The sequence below is a fragment of the Ornithodoros turicata genome, chromosome 4 (assembly GCF_037126465.1).
Source record: "Ornithodoros turicata isolate Travis chromosome 4, ASM3712646v1, whole genome shotgun sequence".
NCBI lineage: Eukaryota > Metazoa > Arthropoda > Arachnida > Ixodida > Argasidae > Ornithodoros > Ornithodoros turicata.
This window is the reverse complement of record NC_088204.1, coordinates 1188371-1211123: the sequence shown is the minus strand read 5'-3', so window position 1 is coordinate 1211123 and position 22753 is coordinate 1188371. Positions and strand designations below refer to the sequence as shown.

At 47.1% G+C, this 22753-nt stretch overlaps 1 protein-coding gene across 1 annotated transcript; it reads right to left on the bottom strand.

Moving 5' to 3' along the window:
• Positions 1 to 3271: 3271 nt before the first annotated feature.
• LOC135390609 (uncharacterized) lies at positions 3272 to 19371 on the bottom strand. The gene is made up of 25 exons (XM_064620369.1): positions 19275 to 19371; positions 19124 to 19159; positions 18515 to 18678; positions 18307 to 18447; positions 18036 to 18200; positions 17667 to 17930; positions 17455 to 17597; positions 16983 to 17381; positions 16056 to 16224; positions 15788 to 15994; positions 15339 to 15575; positions 15014 to 15231; positions 14854 to 14948; positions 13984 to 14108; positions 13757 to 13927; positions 13559 to 13679; positions 13247 to 13478; positions 12492 to 12999; positions 10834 to 11400; positions 8870 to 9067; positions 8404 to 8698; positions 7874 to 8028; positions 6620 to 6880; positions 5428 to 5674; positions 3272 to 3686 (listed from the first exon to the last, which is right to left on the bottom strand). Exons 1-25 carry the CDS (start codon positions 19312 to 19314, stop codon positions 3352 to 3354), a joined length of 5493 nt encoding a protein of 1830 aa, XP_064476439.1. The 5' UTR covers positions 19315 to 19371; the 3' UTR covers positions 3272 to 3351.
• Positions 19372 to 22753: the final 3382 nt, after the last annotated feature.

Here is a 22753-nt window from a genome sequence, read left to right as displayed (position 1 = left end):
CTTGCAGGGTTGGCGGATTTTTCTTAAAATTGGTACTTTTTCTCATCACGTGACGGAATGGCACATAACACATTCTTCACTCATTTCTGTTTTAGTCGAACATCCCGCGTGCGATTAAATGCATACTTGATATTTAAAAAAAAAGTAATCCCTGGTTGAGGGCTTCGTGCGCGGGGCCTATGCAAGCGCGGGGGTTATAGGGAGGTCGCCTTACTCGCCCTACCCTATCGACGGCCCTGCTGCCAGTACAGGTTCTCAAAGAACCACACATTCAGAGAGACGGATGCCTTCGAAAAAACAGCACCACCTGTTAGAACTGAAAGACAAGACATAGCTTGCTGATACGCACGTCTCCTGAAGCCAACAAGGGGGGTCATTGGTCTTATATAGCTCCAAGGGCACTCTAAAGGCTAACAGGTGATGGGTCCAAATCCTCCTGTGTTGGCTGAGAGTTTGTTTTCCAGGAGTACGTTACACGTCCTTGCGGATGGCAGTACAGCGCCACCACAATATAGTCAGTCACAGGAAAGGAAACCGTAAGTTCGTTTATTGGGTTGAAGAGTACGGGCATGCCACTATATAACAACACATGTACGTTGCATTTTCCGTCTTGTATCGAATTATTGAACTTGTATTGTATTGAATTCTGACTGTGTATTGGTATTAATTGTATTGTTCCTCGTTACACATATTAGTCTAATGAGTTCTTTCTTTTGTTCCTTACTTGTTCTGTTGTTGTTTTTTTCTTTCTTCGAGGTTATGTAAGTGCGTAAATACTGGTATCAGTGACTGTCCGCGCCCGCCATCTAGCAAAGACGGCCCACATGCCAAAAGGCATGGGCCATCCTGTTTTCTTTTAAATGTATAAAACCCGTACAATAAAGTTATTATTGTTATCTACTACAGCGACTAGCAGTCCACGTTCTCTGCTATTCTAGTACGCAGCGTGTTGACAGTATAGAAGGATGAGTTCCTTCTGCCACAACCTCACCGTTCGCGAAAGAAATATGAAAGGAAGTGCTTCAGCCGACGAGAGATATTTTTTATTGGATATTACGAAAAAAAATTATATTATGAAACAGACCGAAATCCTGTTATCAATCACCTAACCGTGTGACTCCGTTTATGGGTGTTTGATAACAGGATTGCGGTCTGTTTCACTCTTCCTCTTTACCGATTGTGTTTGCTTATTTCTTCCTGCTTTCTTCGCAGAGGAAGAGCCCTTGGGCGGAGCTTGTATCCGCGGCAAAGCAAAGGCCGCGAGAGCGCCCAACTTGCTATGGGATTTGCGGGTGCCTTTCGGGTAGCAATTTTTCTCCGAAAAACGTGCGCAAAATCAACTAATTTTGACTTCGATACGCTATTCCGGACATGGCCTTTCCAATTCCGGCAGAAAAACGTGCCGTTTCCTTGGCATTTTGCAGAAATTAATTAGCGAAATTGCACTAATTAATTAATTACACTAACGAAAGTCATTACAGTAGGTGGCAGAATCCTTCAGGAGTCTCATAAAGCAAGTTCCACGCTTTTATCACCCCTAGTTTTTTTGTTAGTGATTTTTTGACACTTTCTCGCCGGACACCCTGTATATGCCTCGTACAGACGCGGTACTTGGGCCCACGTTCGTGTCGCTGCATTGAGATGCAACTTGCAACTTCTGGAAATTTTCAACTGCTGATGATAAAAGTAAAAAATCTTTAACGAAAATTTTGTTAAATTAATTTTCGCTGTTGTACGACTTAGATTGATTAGCGAACAAGACAGAGGCTTTTGAATCCTAAGTGCAAAACAGATTACGGACGCAAAGGATGAGTCTTTTGGTGTCGTCCTTTTTCGGTGAACATCACGAACTTATTAGCTCATGCACGTCACTCGAGGACGTTATCTGCCTAGGATGTTTTTCTCACGGAATTCACTTCTGTGCTCTTTTAGCGGTGGTGTATGTTTAGGGACGTCGGTTGTGTGTGTTTTAGTGTATACGGGGTGTTCAAAATTACGCTTTCACGTGCGCTACGCAAACACAGCGATGACAGGAAACCGGATGAAAACTTTACGCTACTTGTGTAAGAAGCAGGTGCTGCTAATTATATAGCACCATTTTCTTACTCGAGGAACAGAAAAAAATGCACCAGTTTTCTTTTGTTCGCCTATTTATAACGTGCTAGTGAAAGCTTAATTTCGAACACCCTGTTTGCTGTTGCATTGATGTGGTGCTTTTTAATGTGTTGTGCGTGTTTTATTGCGCTCCTGCCTAGACGGGGTCCCCCTTTTCAGGACATTCAAATGAATGCACCTTCTCTTGGTCGTTTGGGTCTCCGGATGCTTCGCTATAAGTGTATGGATCATATGTTGAGAGAACGCATCTTTTAACTTTCCTGCAGAGCTCTTAAAGTCTAAGTATTCTGTGACGCGGCATATGTACATCTTGCACGTCGGAAAAGTGTTCGGTTTCAACCACGCTTCTCCCCTGGCTTGTCCCACTCGGTTAATGGAAAGGAACTGATTAACTCACGAAAAAATCCCACGAGTGCCAGCGTCAGGGGCTCTACACTCTGAGAAAAAAAAAAAGGAGTAAAACGGGGAGTCTTCTACTCCCCTAGTCTGCAATTACTCCCCATTTTAGTTCCCTAATCCAACATTTAGTCCCGACATTTACTCTCCAGGACTGCAAATTGTCACTAAACTTCGCGAATGGTCTCCCGAATGCAACTGTCTACGTAAATATGTGCCCTTGGTCAATTTGAACGGTGTAAGGCTGTATAACTCAGCCAACGTAGCAATTTTCCAGCCACACAGAGTAAGAAACAGTTAGCGCATCTTTATTCGCGAGTTGTGCCCTACGTATGGCGCAAGATTTTATATCACTCGATATATCACGGTTGACGGTTTGCTTCAAAGTATTTACATGCATGCACACGAATTATGTACTTGGGACTCCTACAACAGGGCGTGAAATACAGTCTCCACTCTATAACATTCATTTACTCCCGAAAGGGACTATTTTTTGTGGCAATGCATTTAGTCCCCAAAAGGAGTAAAAGCACTCCTCTTTTTCTTAGAGTGTAGACGAAGAGAGCATCTAGATGAATCCCTTAGATGGCCCCTTGTTTTGTCCCTATATGGAACTTGTCTCGGCTAGTTTGCCGATCTGAAAGGAAAGGTTTGCAGCATGAGGAGTGCCGTGAGAACACAGCAACAATTCTGCGCGAACCAGTTGGCCCTATATCACGGGGTGACGGGTCCAGGGCCCAGATTAACGACGATACAACAGTGCGTTTTCCCGCGTCATTTATTCATAATTATTAACACAACAGGTGCCTCATGTACAGTATAGCAGGATCTCGATTTCTTCTACATGCAAGCCTTGGCAACTTCGACCTCTTGCTGGTAGTTTGGTTCAGGTGTGCCCTCGGTAAAGACGGATGGAACCGCGCTCATTTGGATCTGCTTGATGATCGCCTTGGCCTGGGGAGACTTCTTGCGGATACAGATGAAACCCGTCATGATCTTTTCAGTCCTGGTAGGTTCCAGGCCCGGCTTGCAGGCGGGAACTTTCTCGGTACTGATGCATATCCTGTTGGCGCGTTCCACAGTGACGTGTTTGAGTAGGAGGTCCTCTTCTTCGTCCAGCTCAGATGCCCGTCCCTCGAGGACTTCATCTTCTTCGGGCAGCTCATCTTCGGGGACTACACAGAAACGATGTATTAGCGCAAAAGGAATTTAATTCTGTCCTTTGTCGGCGCATCCTTACTATAGTTTTAGTAGATCGGAGGTCGCGCGGCTACGATATCGACGGGGTTCCGAGTTTTCGGAGTTTTCATTTTGGAAAATTCGGTGGGTGTTTATCGGAGTTTTCAACTTTTCGGAAATTCGGAGTTTCTCGGAGGATTAAAAAGTCCGAAAAATGAACGGCGCCGATTTCGAAGTACTGCGGAGCGGTCACCGCAGAGACAATGCGAGGAAAGATGCGTATAAAAGTGACTGGGACCACACGATGTAACGCACGGGTGTTTTAACACCCAGAGCTATTGAAGTACAAACATGTGTTTCCACAAATTGTGAACGGTGCCCAGACTCAATATGAGTAGCAGCTCTGACGAACACAGAACTGTTCTGTGCAATTAAACTGCCCAGTACCCGGGGTCAAGTAGAGTCACTAGGGTTGAGGATGTACATAGAACAGATGGGGAAAGTGTGTGTTTATTATCCTCCTTTTGGGCCATTCATGCGTCCAGCGACACTTCGAAGGAGGCTACCAGTTCTAATCCTTTTCTTTTTTTTTTCTTTTTTTTCTAATTCAGTTTCAAGTCGAAAACTAGGCGTGGAAAAAGGGCGACAAAGGAAGCAGGAAACGGGAAAAAGAGCCTTAAGGCCGCCCCGTGGGAGTTGGGAAAAATCGGAGTTTACCGGATAAATCCCATGTTTTGAAAAGAACATCGGAAGGAGTTTATCGCAGTCTATCGGATAAATCCGAAAGGTCGGAAGCCTAGAGATAGAGATAGAGGAGGCTATCAAATCCAAGCTCGGGAAAGTGATATCAGATAGATATATTGATGGAGGAACAGTTATGAGCGTCATCCGATATACTAAAGCTCGCTAATACTGAAGCGTGCCAACCCTTGTAGCATTCACCGAACTTACGTGAGGGATTCTGCGGTTGAGGAGTTGCTTCTTGTAGACCTTGCAGGAATACGCACGGTCTGTTTTCGTCTGATACCGAAGGGTACCAACACAAACCCGCGTCTTATCACGGCTAATGCGCTCGCTCAGGACGCTTTAATTTCCTTTCTTTTCGGGCAGAGTAACACGTCAAAGCAACAGTTTGCCTAGAGGCGGCCGTGCAAAAAGACGCCCAACTCTTGAATGAATCGTTGTCGTGCAAGGCTGAAGTATGGGCCAACACAAGATGTCTTCCTGGCAGTGTACCGTAGTAACCTTTTAGTTACGAGTAATTTATCGCTATATATATGGGAGACTGACGTATGACAGCCTCCTGTTTTTGCTGGTGACATGCTTCAGGCCACCAAATGCCCATTCTTCGTCAAATAATACGTCTTCCTAGCGCCCTGCCAACTGTTGAGCATTGGTTAACAGAATATGCGGATGCATATGACATAATCATACCCAATCACTGCTTCAGCGTTGCCTATTATGTACATATTGGCCAGGTGCAAGTTGAAACTCATCTGATCAGATAGAGGAGCGTAGCATGTCTCACATCCTCAGGGACCTGTCTCGTAATAATATCGTAACAAACAGTCGAGCTTCCAGCACGGTCGGCATAGTGAACAGGATCGCTACCAGTACACGTGCGGCTTAATATGCGGAATTAATGGCTAATTGATATAGGAATATACGGAATTGTCGATGGCTTATATGTGGAATTTACGAAACGAATATTCGGAAAGCTCATAATAGGACACTTACGAAAGTCCTCGTCCAAGACGGCACGGCCAATCATCATACGGACATTGCCGTTGCGTGGTGAGACTCCTGGGGGGCAGACGTAAGGGCCCTTGGGAGATGGGAAGCTGACACCGAAGCCATAGCTGTTAACAAAGTCTAGGGGCTCCTCGTAGAGACAGCCTTCAGGGCCATAAAGCTCTTTGCTGTACTCTCCGTTGGAGTTTCCGCACAAGCCAGTGAGGCGACCACGGTACAAGGGCAGCTTAGTCTGCAATGGAATTTCAAAGATATCCATGTCATACACCCTTCATGTCACTTAGTTTGTAATTGAATTGTCAGAGAAACGTGTTCCTCAAGTGATAGTTTGTAATTGAATTGTTAGAGAAACGTGTTCCTCAAGTGATAGTTTGTAATTGAATTGTTAGAGAAACGTGTTCCTCAAGTGATAGTTTGTAATTGAATTGTTAGAGAAACGTGTTCCTCAAGTGATAGTTTGTAATTGAATTGTTAGAGAAACGTGTTCCTCAAGTGATAGTTTGTAATTGAATTGTCAGAGAAACGTGTTCCTCAAGTGATAGTTTGTAATTGAATTGTTAGAGAAACGTGTTCCTCAAGTGATAGTTTGTAATTGAATTGTTAGAGAAACGTGTTCCTCAAGTGATCCCCATTTTTTTCTTTATCACACCACCATCGACATTCCTCAAGTGAGGCCAGCCCGAAAAGCGTATAAAAATGAAGCGAGAACGACACTATGGCCACTAAGATTCCACGATGAAATGTCCGACTCACGTATTTCCATTCAAATTCAGTCTTGGTAGTCTCTCTTTGTTCTAGCTGGTCTTGGAATTTTTTTTCAGGTGAGCGAACAACAAGCGTATGACGAACAGACTTGCAAGCAATTTGTCAAATATCGTTTGCATTACAGCACTGGCCGAGCTAACAGATAAAATGTACTCTGCCGTCGTCTTTAGTAAAGACGGTTCTATGGGGCAGAAAATTCACCACCTCATTGCTCAGTGCTCATTCCTGAAAGACGCCATCTTCGAAGGCACAAAATCAGCAGAATGTGATTTGTCCTTTAGTATACGTATACAACACCACAAAAGACATGAACGGGTAGCCAACTAAAACTACGGTGACGATGGTTGCCCCTTCATTTGGCATACCTTAGTAGCATACCTTGGTGGTATACCTACAGCCTGGAATGACATACCTTAACGTAGACGTTAACACCGTCGTAAGTGACCAGGAGACCGAGGTCCCTAACGTACAGCCAGAGAACGGGAGCGACGGGTACGTGCTCAGTGACATACAGGTAGACCTGGGAGAAGTAGGCGGGCCTGTACTGGAGAAGATGTGGTTCATGAGCGGAGACGGAGACAGCAGAGCCGTTCACAAGGACAGTGTAGCTCTTCTTGTCCGGAGAAGGCTTGAGGACCAATAGGGTCTCGTTCTTGAGGACTACCTTCAGGACCTACACGTGGAAGCAAAAGTGTCCTAAATGTTAGACCAGCCTACCCTATCAAATAATACAATATTGATTAAGCCAGGGATATTCCCAGGGTTTCTATTTCGGGTAGGGGGTTCCGGTTGGTTGGGGGTGATGTATCTGCTGCTTTTGTGACGTCTTTGGCCTTTCTACCAGTTTCTTTTCTTTTCTTTTCTTTTTTTTTTCGTGCTAGGGGTGCCGGGAAAATCCTTGGGTTAAACAATCTCGTCGACATATAATGTGAAATTCCTATACATTACTGCCTCTGCGTTGTCAACGGTCATTGCTGGCGCCCCGTGATTGATTGATTGATTGATTGATTGAAAAATAAATAAAAATATGGACATGTGAGATCACATATCCATTTGCCACCAATTCACTTTTCCTTTTTGTCTATTGATTTCTACCCATGCACTGACGTTTTTTTTAGCCGTACCATTTGCTCGTTTTCTTTTTTGGTTGGTCTCTAGATATTGTAACCTGTTATGTCATCCTTGTATCCCACTTCTACGGCAACATATTAGGCTTGTAGTACGCATAAATAAATCAATAGACCTCGATATACGTTTTCTGATAAGTTCGTCCTGAACACTACCATCAGCTCTAAGAAGCATCAGGACCTAGGTCTTTATTTTTCTTATGATCCGTTCTATCACATAAGGCTGTTCATTTAGCGTGCATTCCTTCGGCATCTTGCCACCAGCAGCTCAATCGGTAGCGCCTGTGGAACTCAAGACCACGGGTTCGTTCTTCACCGAGTAACGACGGTAACGATGCGGGCGCCGTCTGTCGGACGTTAGAGGTGGTCTTTCAAATCTTACCCTGCTAATCTCTTACCCTGCGGCACGCGCTGCATGTCGCAAATATAGGCTCCCCTAATCTACTCCTAATCTACTACTATTATTACTAGCACTTACGGCATTCCTGCTTATCCAAATGGTTTGCCATTTACAAGATTTGAAAGGCAAACAATCAAACCTTGGAAGTGGGGGTGGCCTTCTCAACGACGACGGTGAAGTCGGGTTCATCACTGTTCTCGCGGACGAGGAGGTACTTGCTGGAGGACTTCAGTTCCAGAGGGATGGTCAGGTTGTCGAAGGTGGTCAAGTTCTTGGCTCCGACCAGGCAAAGTGCTGTATACAACAATTCTTGCGTTAACGGACGGCAAAGTCATTGAGGTACGGTTTCTACTCAGGTCATGCGATTCGCTTTCCGTAACACGGTTGCACCCATGCACTCTATACGTGAACCCTAATGGATGCAACGTGGCCTTTCTTTCATTAGACAATCTGCGTTTGACGTCTGATCGCTAAATGTCACTATGATGCTGTGACAGGAGCCGTTCGTGTAGCGGCGTATTCTTCAGGCGATAGCGATTGTTTGCGCTATTCTGCACAACCTCTATTATATGAGTGTAATAAGAGCACTGGGGCAGCGCCCAGTCTGCTGGTCAGCATCACCACAACTCGTCATCATTTCTTTATGTGAGGGTAACAAGCGAGACTCACGAGCACTGTAGTTTTTCCTCAAGAAGGCAGCGAGGACTTCAGGGTACACGTAAGGCAGAGACGGCTGAAGACCGCGAGGGACAGCAAGGTAGCGGAAGTACAGAGTTTCATCGTGGGGGGTCACCACGGTCAGGTTGGCGAGCAGGTACTCGGGCACCTTCTCGCTGAGAACCAACTTGACATCAAACTTGTTCGGGGCGGTCTTGTTGACGTAATCGGCGTGCAGGTTGTTGTACAACTTCACCTTAGCGAACTGGACCAAGTAGTGGGTGGCGTTACACCATGGTGCTGGCACCTGGAAACAGCATGGAAGGTTTCAGACAATATTCTCGGGTCTCCCAAAAGTCTTCAAGTGCGCAACAGTTGCAGAAGCATCGTGTCCTCTGGTTGTTGCGACAGAACAGAGGATTTGGCTGTCCTTCGGTGCTCCGTGCTTCCTGTACTATAGACAGAACGTTCAACTTACAACTTGTGGGAGGAGAAGAGTGACGTCAACCTTGTTGAGGTTGGTGTAGTACTCAAAGACCTTCTTGCATGCGAAGCTGACAACCTCGAGACCCTTCTTCTTGTCCTCTTCGCACTTAGCGACAAACCAGGGCTTGTATGGAGTTCCGTCAGGTTTCACCAGACCGTGCAGCTGCTCATCGGATGGCTCAGCAACGGCCTGGGGCAAAATTCATATTTAGCCATCTTGGGGAATAAAGCTGTGCTCAGGAAAGCGACAGAGAAAGTTAGCGCCGCGAAGCGACTGGGGCTATGAGTGGCGTACAGAGGAGGAGAGAGGAGTTATCCTGGGCCACTGGAAACACTGCCGGAAAACCTTAGGCAGCACAGCCGGTGGTATATAGGATTCGAACCACTACCTCGGAGGTCTTCATCACGACCTTGGCTACCACCAGTGAACTCGCACTTTTACCCGCTCCACTACGACGCTGCTGTCAGGGCAATAGTGTCATAATGCGTGCAGAGGCAACGCCTCCTAGATACACACTTGACGTAACAACGTCAGCCAATCGGGATCGTGTTTTCGACGGCCGTAGCCAATCGCGAACGTGCGTTCAGCTGTCGTATAGCCGCGGAGACGAACCACCGACGTCTGCGAGTAGTGATTGAACATCCCCGTGTACGAAATGGGAAAACTTTAAAATAATGCGCAAAACGGTTCTATATATTGCTCGATACTTATTTTCTGGAAAGCGTGTTGCACTTTTTTTTCTACAGCTCCAAAGTTAGGTGTTCTTGAATTTGCAGAACGGCGAATAGCAGTAGCAGACGAATTCTGATTTTATATGTCCACGTAGCGGAGGAGGGAGAGGAGGAAATAAGTAGGCCTTCTGTATCTATAGATAGCGTTGGCACAGATGCGTGTCCGACGTAGAATTTATATATGGCCGAAATTCCACGTCATGCATTACGGATTGGTGCGGAGTTAGATTAATAAAATTGGCGCAATTAATATAATTTTCTCAACATCAGTTACGTTAATTTCTTAGGCAAATTGAGGCTTTGTATGTATTTGTCCCTTCTATGTTGTTCCAGCCTCAGGACATCAGTTCTCTCATGTCTATCAGTTACGAATTAACTTGATTAATGAGGAGCAACAGAAAAGACACACACGACGCGACCGATACACCAACTTGCTTTGCCTCATAATCCTGCGTTCTTGATTAGTAAAACGTATTAAAAAGTTGCCAAAGTAAGCTCTACGCCTAAAATCTCGGAGACCCCTCTGGTGGACCTCAAATTTCTGTATCTCTCGAGGTGAGTGACATCGCAGGAAGGGAACGTCCTCAAGAATTATTCCAACTAGTGCTTTGCACGAGGGGTGCTGCACAAAAACTTGGAAGGCACAGTTACGTTAAAGAAAGTTGTAGCAGACTTATGTCAACATGTGACTAGAGCTGAAATAACGAAGGCCGCCCTACAAGAGGAGGGGGTGTCGCCAAGCAGGTGTTGGTGGGGCGTGGGGCACCCCTTTTTCGGGGTGCACTGACACAGTATTACGAGGAAGAACCTCGCAGCCGTAGCTTGAATGGTGTCGAAAGGGTGAAAGTAGATTAAAGGATCTGGTGACGCCAATATTTAGATCAGAGGCAGCGGAACAGACCCAGTAGAGGAACAGTCCCAGTTCAAAACATAGGTGGATCCTGATTTGAAACGCTTCGCTGGTATTTTACTGTACTTATACGGACCTCAAAGAAATCCGTTATAAATGCGCCTGATCTAGAGGGGGGAGCCTCGTAGAATGCAGATTTCTTTTTTTTTTTCTTTTTTTTTTTCGATTCCGCGATTCTCGGAGTGGAAAGTGTCGCGTCGGGAATTCGCATTTTTCCTTAAGAACACCTTGGCAAAACCGATGTAGGAGGAAATAGACCCGGTTGAAATTGACTCAATGCGCGACTCGTAGAAATTGTAATCTAAAGAACTAACCTTGAGCGTGAACTTTTGCTTGGGGGGGAGATGCTCAGCCTCGAATTCGCCGACGAGAGTGGCGGCCAGCTTGTGCTTGGCAAGCTCCGGCACGTCACTGTCGAAGGGGTTGGGAAGCGGGGACCTGGCGACTGAGGTGTTCAGCAAGACGTAGAGGGGCTGGTCAAGGGTGTCCAGGTATAGCTGGGACAGCTTCAAGGTCTTGTCGAAGACCATGCCGTGGTATAGATGGCCAACAGTGGCCTTCACTTCACGTGGTCCCAAAGCAGCGACCACAAACTCCAAGAGGTAGGAGCGAGTGGTATTCTCGGCCTTCTTGACAAGGTGAGGTAGGTGGGGGTTCACTGACTGCCAGTGAGGTTCCAGAGCTGCTGCGACCTTCTTGAATAGGGCTGGAAGGTTGTATTTGGGCGGGAGACGTCCGGTGTACTCTTCGTACAAGGCGTCGTAGAATGGAACTTGCAGGTCGTGGGGGTAGTGGTGGTTGTACACCTCGGCAGCTGGTACAAGGTGCTTCGTGGGTTCCAGTGGTCTCACGGTGCTGTTCCAACGGAGAGCTAGTTTGTACTAGAAAAAAAAAAACACGATGTGAACATTACGGGTTTCCACAGTCACGTCCTGACTGAAGCAGGCAGAGCAGTCCTAATACCACATTTTCTGCCCTTCTGTTCTCAAAAGACATGTGGATGACAAAATGTTGCAAACACAAACACACACAAAAAAAAACACATCCAAACGCAAGTCTACATGTACCTGCGCTTTTTTAAAAAATAAACATCAACCTATGGTTTTGTTAAATTGGATTACAAGAAACGAGAACCTACGAAGCTTTCAGTCCAACCGATGGCGTACCCTAGACAGCATGCCATGTGTTACTTTAAAATATAAAAAACTATATATATAGGACTAGGGCATGGAGACACACACTATAGAGGCGTTATGACAGAGTGTGAAAAGTATGTACGTAATAGGACACATCGAAAGAGGATGTGAGAATCAGAAGTTGATGAGTAATGTACAAGTAAATTATGTGCGGCACCTGAACAAGCTAAATATGTGCATAGCACTGTATTATGTCTGTTATCAACCAAGGACAGAAAGAAAAAAAAACACAAACACGAAAGCAGTGGTATATCTGCGGCCTAATAGACAGAAGGACTTCTATCAAATCGTCAACCGTAAACCATTGGAATTGCGCATCACACTGGGTCTGCGACAGAAGGAACTGCGACATGTGTTCCTCTCGTAGTGAATCTCGGCTATAACAGGCCGACTTATAACGAATTTCCGGTTATAACGAACACATCGCAAACGACCGTCAATATTAAACTCAATGTAACGAGACTCCACTTGTAACGAATTTCGGGGTATAACGAACAGTATCCACGCGACCGTCGAGTTCGTTATAAACGGGATTCACCGATTGTGCGCTAAAGCGCGCTAAGTGGGCACTGCAGGGGAAACAGGTCAAGTAGTACTGGTCGATGGTACTTTTCTTAATATGTCTGTGTGTTTTATGAAACATTTATCGCGTGAAATCTAATGTTACCTAATGTTATGCTAATAATACGCCTTTGAGGGAGAGAACAGCAACGAATGAAGCCGAGGCTACTGCGTAAGAGAAAGCCGACGACCAAATGTGCTTCGCAGGACCTTACCTCGTCGACGGGGAACTCGGGATGACGTTCACTCTTCACGTACCACGAGCGGGTCAGGACGTCGGGGTTGTGCAGAACTTCCAGAAGTCCGGCCAGACGTCCCTTCTTGGCGTTCTCGGGGTAGAGGTACACAGGAACGTGTAGTTTGGGGTTGCTAGAGTAGCCTTGGACGTGTACACCGAGACCCAAAGACTTAGGGACAAAGTACAGAGTGTGTTCGAATGGAAGAAGCTGAGGACGGATGACGGTCAACTGGTGGACGACGGGGCGTTCCCGGGATCCAACGAGGACGGCGGGTGCGGTGAAGGTGAAGGTGTTGGTGGTGTGCTCGAAGAGCTTGGTGAAGCGAGGACGCACAGTCACGGCGACGGTCCTGTTCAGAGGACTGTACTGGATGGCCAAGTCAAGTGGGTAGGTAACCTTAGTCCTTTCCTGGACCTTGAGACCGGTAACCTTCTTGGACAGAGGGGTGACGGTGTAGGAAGAGGTGATGGCAGTGAAGAATACGCTATAAAAGATGGAGTATTGCGCTGAGCACTGCTTGTCTGGGCCGGTTTGGGCCCCCTACGACCCCCTAACACCCCCCAAATGTTCAGTGACATCCCTCAAACTCTTCCACCTGTGTACCCCCTACAGGGGGGTACCCTCGAGGTTTCAGCTTTAGACACATGTCGGTTATGATATGTTAAGCTGTAATGGCATAACTATATAATAATGACCCCCCCCCCCCCATGTGACATGTGTCTGTAACTTACGTAGGCTTGACAAGGGCAGCCAGAGCAAGAACATCGGGTCTCTGTCCCAACTTGGGGAGGCGGAGCTTGAGGTCCTTAACAGACACGGAAAGGATGACAGGGTAGCGGGCGACATGCACGACTGGAAGACCGCTCACAGCTGGGGTAACCTTCATGTAGGTGTACGGAAGGAGGACCTGAGTGTAGCGCTTGTTCAGTGGCTGGTGCCAGACGGACTTGACGTAGGTGGCAACTGGAAAGCAGCCATATTAAGATGGACGAAGACGTCACTGTTTCGGGCTGTGGCGTAGTGCTAAAGTCCTATCGCCTTACCCTTCTTGGCGACTTCTTGCACGTAGTACTTGTCGAGAGGCAGGAGGTAGTCAGCACCCAGGAAGCTGGTTGCCAGCGTGACCTTAGGTTCCTCCAGGACTGATTCGTAGTTAAAGGTGAACTACGATAGACAGAATACGCAGAGTTGAATTTGTAAGTAAATAAGATTAATTTATGACAGCGTTGATATCTTCGTACCGATGTTTCAAGGGCCTTCAGGAGTTCGTCGAGATCGGCAACTGGGCTTCCGCTCTTCATGGAGAGAGCACGACGGATACGGGAAATGGTTTCGCTCAGGATGGTAGAGGGTCCACCATGAACCTTTACAAGGTCATTCAGTTTCTGGAGACCCTTGCTGACGACAGCTACCTGAGATGCATAAATTTCATGAGCTGTGATCCGGTGAGGTTTCATATAAAACTTACGTCGTAGAGAGAAGAGACGTATGGTCCCTTGCTGAAGGTTGCCCCAGCGTAAAGAGCGCGAGGCACAAGCGAGACATTGCTGAGGACGTACTCATGCTGCAGCTTCACGCCGAAGTTGTCGGGAACTGAAATTTGTAAGAGGGCAGATGATTTGGCGAAGAGCACGTAGTCCAATTGAAGTTGTCTTTCCTACATGGAGCCGACGAAACTCTCAAGCATCACCATAAAACAAAGTCGTTGTCGCTGATATATTCCAAATTTTATGCCTGCTTTGTATGTAATAGAGTTTCCATATGAGGTGTTATCAGCAGCCTGACCTTAGTGGTGTTTAAAAAGATGATATATGTCATGGACCGATTACATTTCAGTAGGCAAGTGCCGGCTAGAGGCATCTTGGGGCCCGCCCACTCCAAGGGTCCACGAGACCCAAGGCCCGTCGTAATATCTAGACTACGTTATCGACGTGAGGAGTGGTCTGGGCATATCTGGGGCCCGTAATTTCTCTCAAGGGTAGGTCCCCCCGCCATAGGAGAGCACGAGCTGTCGGCAAAACCCATACTGATTTTCGTACACATTCACTGGAATTTTTCCCCCGTTTTACTGCCACGAAAAAAAGGCGAGTAAGTCAAGGCTCCGTCACATTACTATCCCGGCGGGCTCACGTTTTTTTTTTTTTTTTAAGTAACCATTTTCCTTGCTGCTGTGTGTACTTCTTTTTCCGCAGGGACAATCGGGTACAGACTTTTTTTTGCGTACTTTACGAACACTGACGAGTTTTTTGCAATTTCAGGTCACACGAAAAACGTCTGACTTGGCAAAACAAATATATTTCACGGAACAATAGCACTGAATGGCAGATATATTGCTTACGAGTGTATTGCGTGTAGATCTTGTACTTGGAATACTGGATACCGTAGACAAGGGGCTCAGTCAGGGCGGACAACAGTTGCTGAACGCGCACAGCACTAGGGTTTAGGAAAACACGTGATTACGACCTGCTAACAGAGGGCGGTGTTAAGGTCCTGCTTACGTCTTCTGCTGGCATGGAAGGGTAGAGTTGGCGATGGTCAACAATGCAGAGTAGACGTAGGAAGCGACCTGGTTATTCTCTTCGTGAGGCAGAGTGAGGAGGACACGCGTCAACTGGCCTTCCGTTGGCTCGGTAGCCAAGAATACGTTAAAGGCAGCAAGCCTGAGCTCGTAGTCTTCGGTGAGATTGAAGTACAAGTCCTGAACGATGGGCTGGACCTGAATTAAGAAGGAATCAATTAGCGATAATTGTCTACCATGGTACGGTACGGTACTGGGAAGACGGTAAACTAATTGGGCCGCTGAAAGCTAGAACGCAAGCTCACAGAAAGAGCGTGTCCCTTGAGGCTGTGGTGGAGGGCGTAGACGGCGACCTGGCGCAGGTACTGACAAGCTTCTGTCGGGGTCTCTTTGCCGATGGTGAGACCGCAAGAAGGCTCAAGTCCAGTGACGTAGGGCACCAGTGCTTCGAGAGCCAAGGGGTGGTTCAGACGGGCAAGAGTCTGGATAAGGATGACCTTTGTAGCGTAGTCCTGGGCCTGGGCGAGCTCGCTCTTCACGTACTGCATGGGAAAAAGAGCGTAGGTAAGCAGGTTGTTCTTGTATCCGAAGCACTCCCACGAAAATATATATTGGAGAGCGTTCCTCAAGCACCATATCTACCGCACCCAAATGAACGAATTCTGAGGTGTGCACGCTCTCATAGGTTCCGGTTTGTACGATAACGGTGGCGCTATCAACTGTCTACTGACACTCTCTATTAGCTAATACTTACCTTGACGTACTTCTCGTAAAGAACCTTGCTACACTTGGGGACCTTGCTGGGACCAACGCCAAGTTCGGGCAGAGTTTCCTCAGTGGCATGGAGTGGGACGATAACTGGGTGCTCAACGCAGTGCTTCTTGACGACTTCAGCAAAAGTTACGGCGACTGTGGAGTACAACACACGGCTCTTCTTCACAGCGGGCACGGACAGGAGGGCCTGGAAACAACGAATCATTAAAGTTGATGGCTATAGTGCTAAGAGTGTCGATGATGCCTACCTGAAGCTTGTCCAGAACCTCAGGGCTTGGGTCAACCAAAGAGCCCTGGAGGGCACCGAGAACATGAAGAGCTTCGAGAAGGGTCAGCTTGTTTTGTGCGACGAGTTTCAGAAGGAATTTAGCGGCACTGTCGGTACCAGCAAGGCTGACTACATCCAGAAGTACTTTCCTGGTGAAAACACAATAGAAGAAACTTAGTCATCGACAGCACACGGGGGTATCAGGAAAAGTCGTCCCAGTCGAGATGGGGTACCATGGGCGGTACTTATGACGACTCCCTCCGAGATGTACTCTTTCTTGTTTAGATGACACCGTTTCTTCGCGGACAGCTTCAGGGGATCGGACCATAATACCCTCCAATTTATATCATTGTCTGCTCCTACGGAAGTGACGTGTCCACCTTTGAGATGTTATGGGGGTTCCCAATCTACCCACGCTCTTCGAAGGTCTCCTCATCGCAGCTGCTGGCAGGCTTCCAAAGTGTGGCGGAGAGTGGAGACAGACACTTGTCCTCCAATCTTCAACTCGCGCATGGCAAGCGTTATCGTTACTTTTAAAACTTGAGCGCTCCAAACGACACGCGGAAACCGTTTTTGTGGATCGCGGTGTGACTTTGCGAAGTCACTTACGGGTGGGCCAAGCGCTGTATTTAACGCGCGTTACGGGATAACGTCTCTTGCGGAATCCGAAACTGTCAAGTTTCTTTCCAAAGTTTGTGGAACAAATTCGTTCAGTGAGATCCATTTATGATACGAAGTAACATATATAGCATCGTTTAGTGTGGGGTGCACTTTAAGCCTTATAAATCAAGAGTACGCAGAGCGTCATGCGCGTTGCCATTTGGTACGTCGCACCCCCAGGAACCTAATCCCCAGTTTACATAGACGTGCTGTAAAGAATGATGTCCTTGAGGGCAGTGCCACGTACCTCTCAACGTAGTGTTTGTCGCTCACTTCAGGGATCCTCTCTTTGTTGACCACAGTCCTGTACAGGACATCTAGATGTTCCTCCTTCAGGGTGCTAACGGCATCGACAAGCTGCACAACAAGTTCTCCGGTCTCGCCCTTGACGCTCAGGTCGTCGGCAACCACGAGGTCAGCCAGACGAGTGACAAGCTCGCGGACGGTCTTCTTGACTTCCGCGGGGTTGAAGGGACCGAAGAGGCTCAGGTACTCGAGGTCCAGCTTCGCGGGGCTGTTCACGTAGTGCTCGGTTGGGTAAACGTAGGTCAAGTTGTAGTAGCGCAGAATGTTCGGTTCCCTGAAGGACGACTCGAGAGGAACGTCGCCGATTAGGGGGCGCTTGCTCTTCAGGTTCAAGTCGAGCCTGCGAATAAAAGGCGGCTATCAATATCTATAAATCTTGATTGCAATTAAGTGGCGCAGTTAAGGAAACGTACACGGAGGTGGTGACCAGATGCTGCCTGCCGAGGACAAATACCTTCTTGTCGACGGCCTTAACGCCTTCGACGGTACCGAGCTTGGGGGACTCAGTGGAGACGTTGTAGGACACAGAAAGGAAGCTCTCAGCAACGTCGCTCTCCTGCGCACGTCAAGTGTTCGTTAATTACGTATATGTTACCCACTCCTTTCTCGTTCTTTGTGTACGTACTGGGTGGAAAGATTCCGGGCATCCAGTGTCGTACGTGTCGTAGTACTCGGAGTAGGACGGCAAGTAGTGCTTGGTCACGTTAAGTGGCTTGTGGGCCAAGCAGGCTTGTGGGCAACCGTGCGAGTCGTAGGCAGCGTACTTGAAGGTTGGAACTTTGCCAATGCACTTCTTGGGGTTAACGACCTTGGTGAAGTTGAGCATGGTACTGGGCTGGGGCACAGAGTGCACGTGATACACTGTCTCGCAGACTCCAACCAGGGATTCCTGCGTGTAGCACGAGATTCTGTCTGAACCACATCGCGATTATAAAACGTTCAGTTTTCGTGCTCTGTCAAAGAAATAATATCCGAATATTGGGCCAGCCCTGACCTCGTTAACCTTGTACACAACGACTTGGTCGAGCGGGGAGATGGTGGCCTCAGGGCTGAAGGGTACGGGCTTGGGTGGGTTATTGAGGGTCAGAACGGTAGCGACACCCCTGTACACGTTCAACACGGCCTCTGGAACACCTTCGGTGCCATAGAAGCCAACCACCTGCAATTGAAAAACACTTTGGGAAACCCATTCGGCCACGAAAAAAGAGCTACAGAGTTTCTGTGTGCTGTAGCATTTTTCGACGTCTCAGAAAGTACAAAAATACCTTAGTGCCGGCGAACTTGAGGTACACCCACTTCTGAAGATACGCCTCAAATTCGGGGTGCGGCGCGTGGTAGACATTGGGCAAAGGACCGGTGAGGTCCATTACTTCCTTGTCGAACCAGGCGGTCGTCACGTTGAGAAACTGAAAGAAAGATTGTCGAATGTCGACGCACATAGTATTCGGATGTACTTCCGATGACAACACGTACCCTGAGCTGGACAGTGGCGACATTGGAGGACTTGTCTAATTCCTTGACAACGACCTGGAGGACTGCCTTGGTTTCGACACCAGATGCCTGGTGGGACTTTTGAGGAATGTCAGTTGCAGTTACGGCGCGGTAGTTGTAAAGGTAGACTGTGCGCCCCTGGAGCACTGTGGACATACAGGATCTTAGTCAATGCTCTCCTGGACCATTTTCCCCGTCCGATAATCGGTTGAATATCGCGTTTGGTCAAAAACGTTCATTTGCGCGCGATGGTGCCGCGTGACGTCATACATGCAATCTTTGAGGCTCTGTACCAGAATAAGAGATAATAGCTGGACTGTCCTTATGAGGTATTTGTAGAGTTAATTATTCCGTTATCAGTCAATAAGAAAGTGTCCTTCTCTTTCTTTCTTTCTTTTTTTTTTCTTGCTAGCTGCATCGTTTGTTTAATCTCGTGTGTCGCTTTATCGGGTTGCTGGACGCTTGGTGACACTTTATCAACAGTACTTGGAAGTGGCAGTAAAATGAGTGTAGCTGTAAATTGGCGTCATTAGTGACGGCATTAGTGACGTGAAATTAGAGTCATAAAATCGTTACTACGTCCGCACTTACGCCATTCCGGTAGGACTTGGGGCACATCGAGAGCGGCTGAAAGTATACAGAGAACGAAAAATATTAGTCTGTTGTCACGATAACTTTTTTTTTTTCTGTGTGACGGATACCCAGAGCGATGAACAAGATCCGTACAGGATAGGAAGCTTACCTGCGAGAGCGCAGAACGTGAGGGCTAGCAACACCCTCATTGTGAGTTGAACACCCGTCGGGCCGACTGCTGCTTGAACGCTGTCCGAGCTCCCTTTATACCTCGGCTCTGTCGCTTGGGTAAGCACACGTACCAGAAGGTCGAGATGCTCCGAGAGCGCGTCAGCGCGAGACAAGCCCGAAAAGCGCTAACGTCCGCCGGTTGATAACGTCACTTCTCTACATGCAGGCTTCTTTCATGAACTTCATGTTCTCCCGTCCGTCCGTCCGTATATTTCACCTCCTCTTTCCATGCATCCCTTTGGCTCTCATCAATTTCCTACCGCTTTTCTCGGTCCAATATTTCATCACATAGGTTCTCTTTTTTTTCTCTCTCTCTCTCTTTGTTTCTTTCTTTCTCTCTCTCTTCATTTTATTTATTTATTTATTTTTTGCGTGGAAAATATTTTGCGCTCAGTTGCCTCGAAAAGAACCCAACAAACTTGAATTCTCTAAAGAGGTTTTGGTACCTGATTGGTTGGTTTATAAGCTGACATCACTTCCATCTTAGGTATGCTGAGAATTAGCGGCTCTGCGTGAATACAGTTGCGAGAACAGCGTCTTGTTACCTTTCTTCTGCGCAAATTATATTCCGTGACGTATTGGAGCTATATGGCATACTATAGATCGCAAGCAGCTGCTCACCCGCAGTAATTAACGTAGAGTGTCGAGTGTACTTAACGGGCGTGTATGTCTCATCTTTTTCATCGTCATCCCACTGATATATTAACTCGCATGCACTGAGGTATGGTAGCGCGGTGGTTGCTGTAAATCACCTCATCCTATCGTCATGTATGTGTTGTTGTTGTTGTTGTTGTTAACATAGAACGTGCTACGCTAGAATTTTCGCTTTTTTGGGGGGGAGGGGGAGGGAGGAGAGGGGTGAAAAATAGATACAACGGCGAGAAAGCTGATGAGCTGGTGGTGACAAACTTAAATCCCTGAGAATAAGAAAAATGGACGAGGTAGCCGAATTCGTTATGTGACGAATTCAATCTCTCCGTCTTATTATTATTTTTTTTCCTCAACATCAGCACAAACGAGGTTTGAACTAGTTCCACACGGAGAGAAAGAGACAGAGGGAAAGGTTTATAGAGAGAAAAACTGAGACAGAAAAAAAAAAAAAAAAGAGGAAGAAGAAGCAGAAGAAGAAAATTACGTGCGCAGTGTTGTTATGTTGTTTTCAGATTCGCTTGTCAGACGATCTGAAGAGTGAAGGCAGGAATAATGGTAGAGACTGGGAGGTACCCGGGTTCGAATCCCGGTGCCGGCTGTGCTGTCTGGGGTTTTTCCTGGGTTTTCCTCAGACGCTTTCAGACATATGTCGGCACAGTTCCCCTAAAAGTCGGCCCAGGACGCACATTTCCCCAGGGCGTCAGTCGTGACGTTGCCCACATACGTGAGGCCGACAACGGCAAGCCCTTTCACCACCACCACCTCCACCAGGAATAATAGTAACATCGTAATCGATGATGATGGCAGAATAGTTAACAACTTCATAACTCAAGGTCGTTTACTCGTCTATTGATAAGCAGAGGAGTCCGATAACGCGCCAACCGGACGCCCTGCTATCGATAAAAATTGAATGCTGGTTTTCCCATTGAAGTCGATAAAAAAATACGATGTTGAGAAGCGATGCGACACTTTGAATATCTCATATGGATACACGTCATAGTGCACAAAAAACCGCTACAAATTCACTTTTAGTAATGACAGAATGGAGCCATCATTTTGTTCATTCTATCTCAGCACCGAGGAATGCTTGGTAACAGGTTCGAATCCCATGTGTGCCCCGTGAAGTCGGCCCTGTATATAGACCATCTGTATACGCCTTTCATGCTATTTGCAGTGCTAACAGGGAATTAACGATGCGTTTTTGCAAAATATCTGTTTTATTATATGGAGATTTTCTTCAAAGTTTGCACGAGGAATGTAGAGAATGTTCTAGATGATGTTGTAAGTGGTGTAAATGTGGTGCAAAAAGCAAAATATGAGGGGACATATCCGTGGGTACTTTATGGGTCACGCGAAAAGACGAGCATTTCTACAGTATAGCCATTATGTGATCGTCCTTGCATTTGACCCCCTTTTACGAAGGTGAAGCGGGTGCAAACCTGGTATGGAGCGATTGCTCGCAGTCTGCAAGGGACTGAAACTCCAATTGCCGGTAGAGTGCGCTAACCATTACACCACGCTGGCACGATTTCGCAACCATTTGCCAAGTGATCTCCTTCGGAATACATGCACACTCTAAACTGGAAAACACCCTTATGGGTGTAAATGGCTTGTCCTATAACTGACACCTCTTTTTACACCGTACATGGTCTGGAACACCCTTTTTAGAGGGTGTATTCCGTGTAAATCACCCCTGGAAGGGCGCTTTTCTTTCAAAATGCCTTCTTTTGCACCCTTTAAACACCCTTTTAGAAGGGTGTAAGATCGTTAAACACCCTCCTAAAAGGTGTATAAAGGGTGCAAAAGACGGCATTTTCAAGGAAAAGCGCCCTTTCAAAGGGCGTTTTACACGGGATACACCCTCTAAAAAGGGTGTTCCAGACCATGCGGTGTAAAAAGAGGAGTCAATTATAGGACAAGCGATTTACACCCATAAGGGTGTTTTTCAGTTTACAGTGCAGGTACAAAAGCTAGAGCAAAGCTGAGCCGCATCATCGGAGAGAATCTACTCGCACTGGCATGTCGTCTCCCGAGATCGCTAATGATCTCTCTTCAACTCCGTGTTACGACTGGTGCTGTGAACGGGATTCTGGGCGCGGGGTACGTATTTGCACTACGATCTAATGCAGTAAAAGAACGCGGACTAAGTGTAGACCACGACCTACTGGATTATAGCTATCATGTCATAATCGGCAAACCCAATGAGGAGCCCGTCCGCATGATCCGCTCTGGGGCGCTAGAGGCCTGTATCGTAATTGGACGATGGAAATCTGCATTCGGAACGCGCAGAAGCGTATGTACGACTACCGTAGCAGACGACAGCAATAGCTCCTACGAAAACGCGTAGAATGATGATGATAATCAACCCCAGAATGAAACATCTGTTGAATATCCACCGCTCGTACAGGAATACTAAGGTAACTCTAAGGTACAAGAGTTTAGAAGAGTGTAGAAGTTGAGGGAGCAATAACCGGGCCGATGAGTAGCGCCACCGCTAGCCTCTAATAGCGGCGCTGAGAAGGAGTCCGTATCACATGGTCGCTATATAATCTAGTAGGTCGTGGTGTGGACAGATGGACAGCCAGGCAGGAAGGAGTGCGTCCCAGAGGGGGACAGCCAGTGGTACACTCTAAGAAGAAGAAACAGGGGGAGGGGGTAATTTTACTCCTTTTGGGGACTATATATGCATTGCCACAAAAATTACTCCCTTTCTGGAATAACTGCATGAGACAGCGTGGGGTCTGCATTTCAAGATCTGTTCTAACA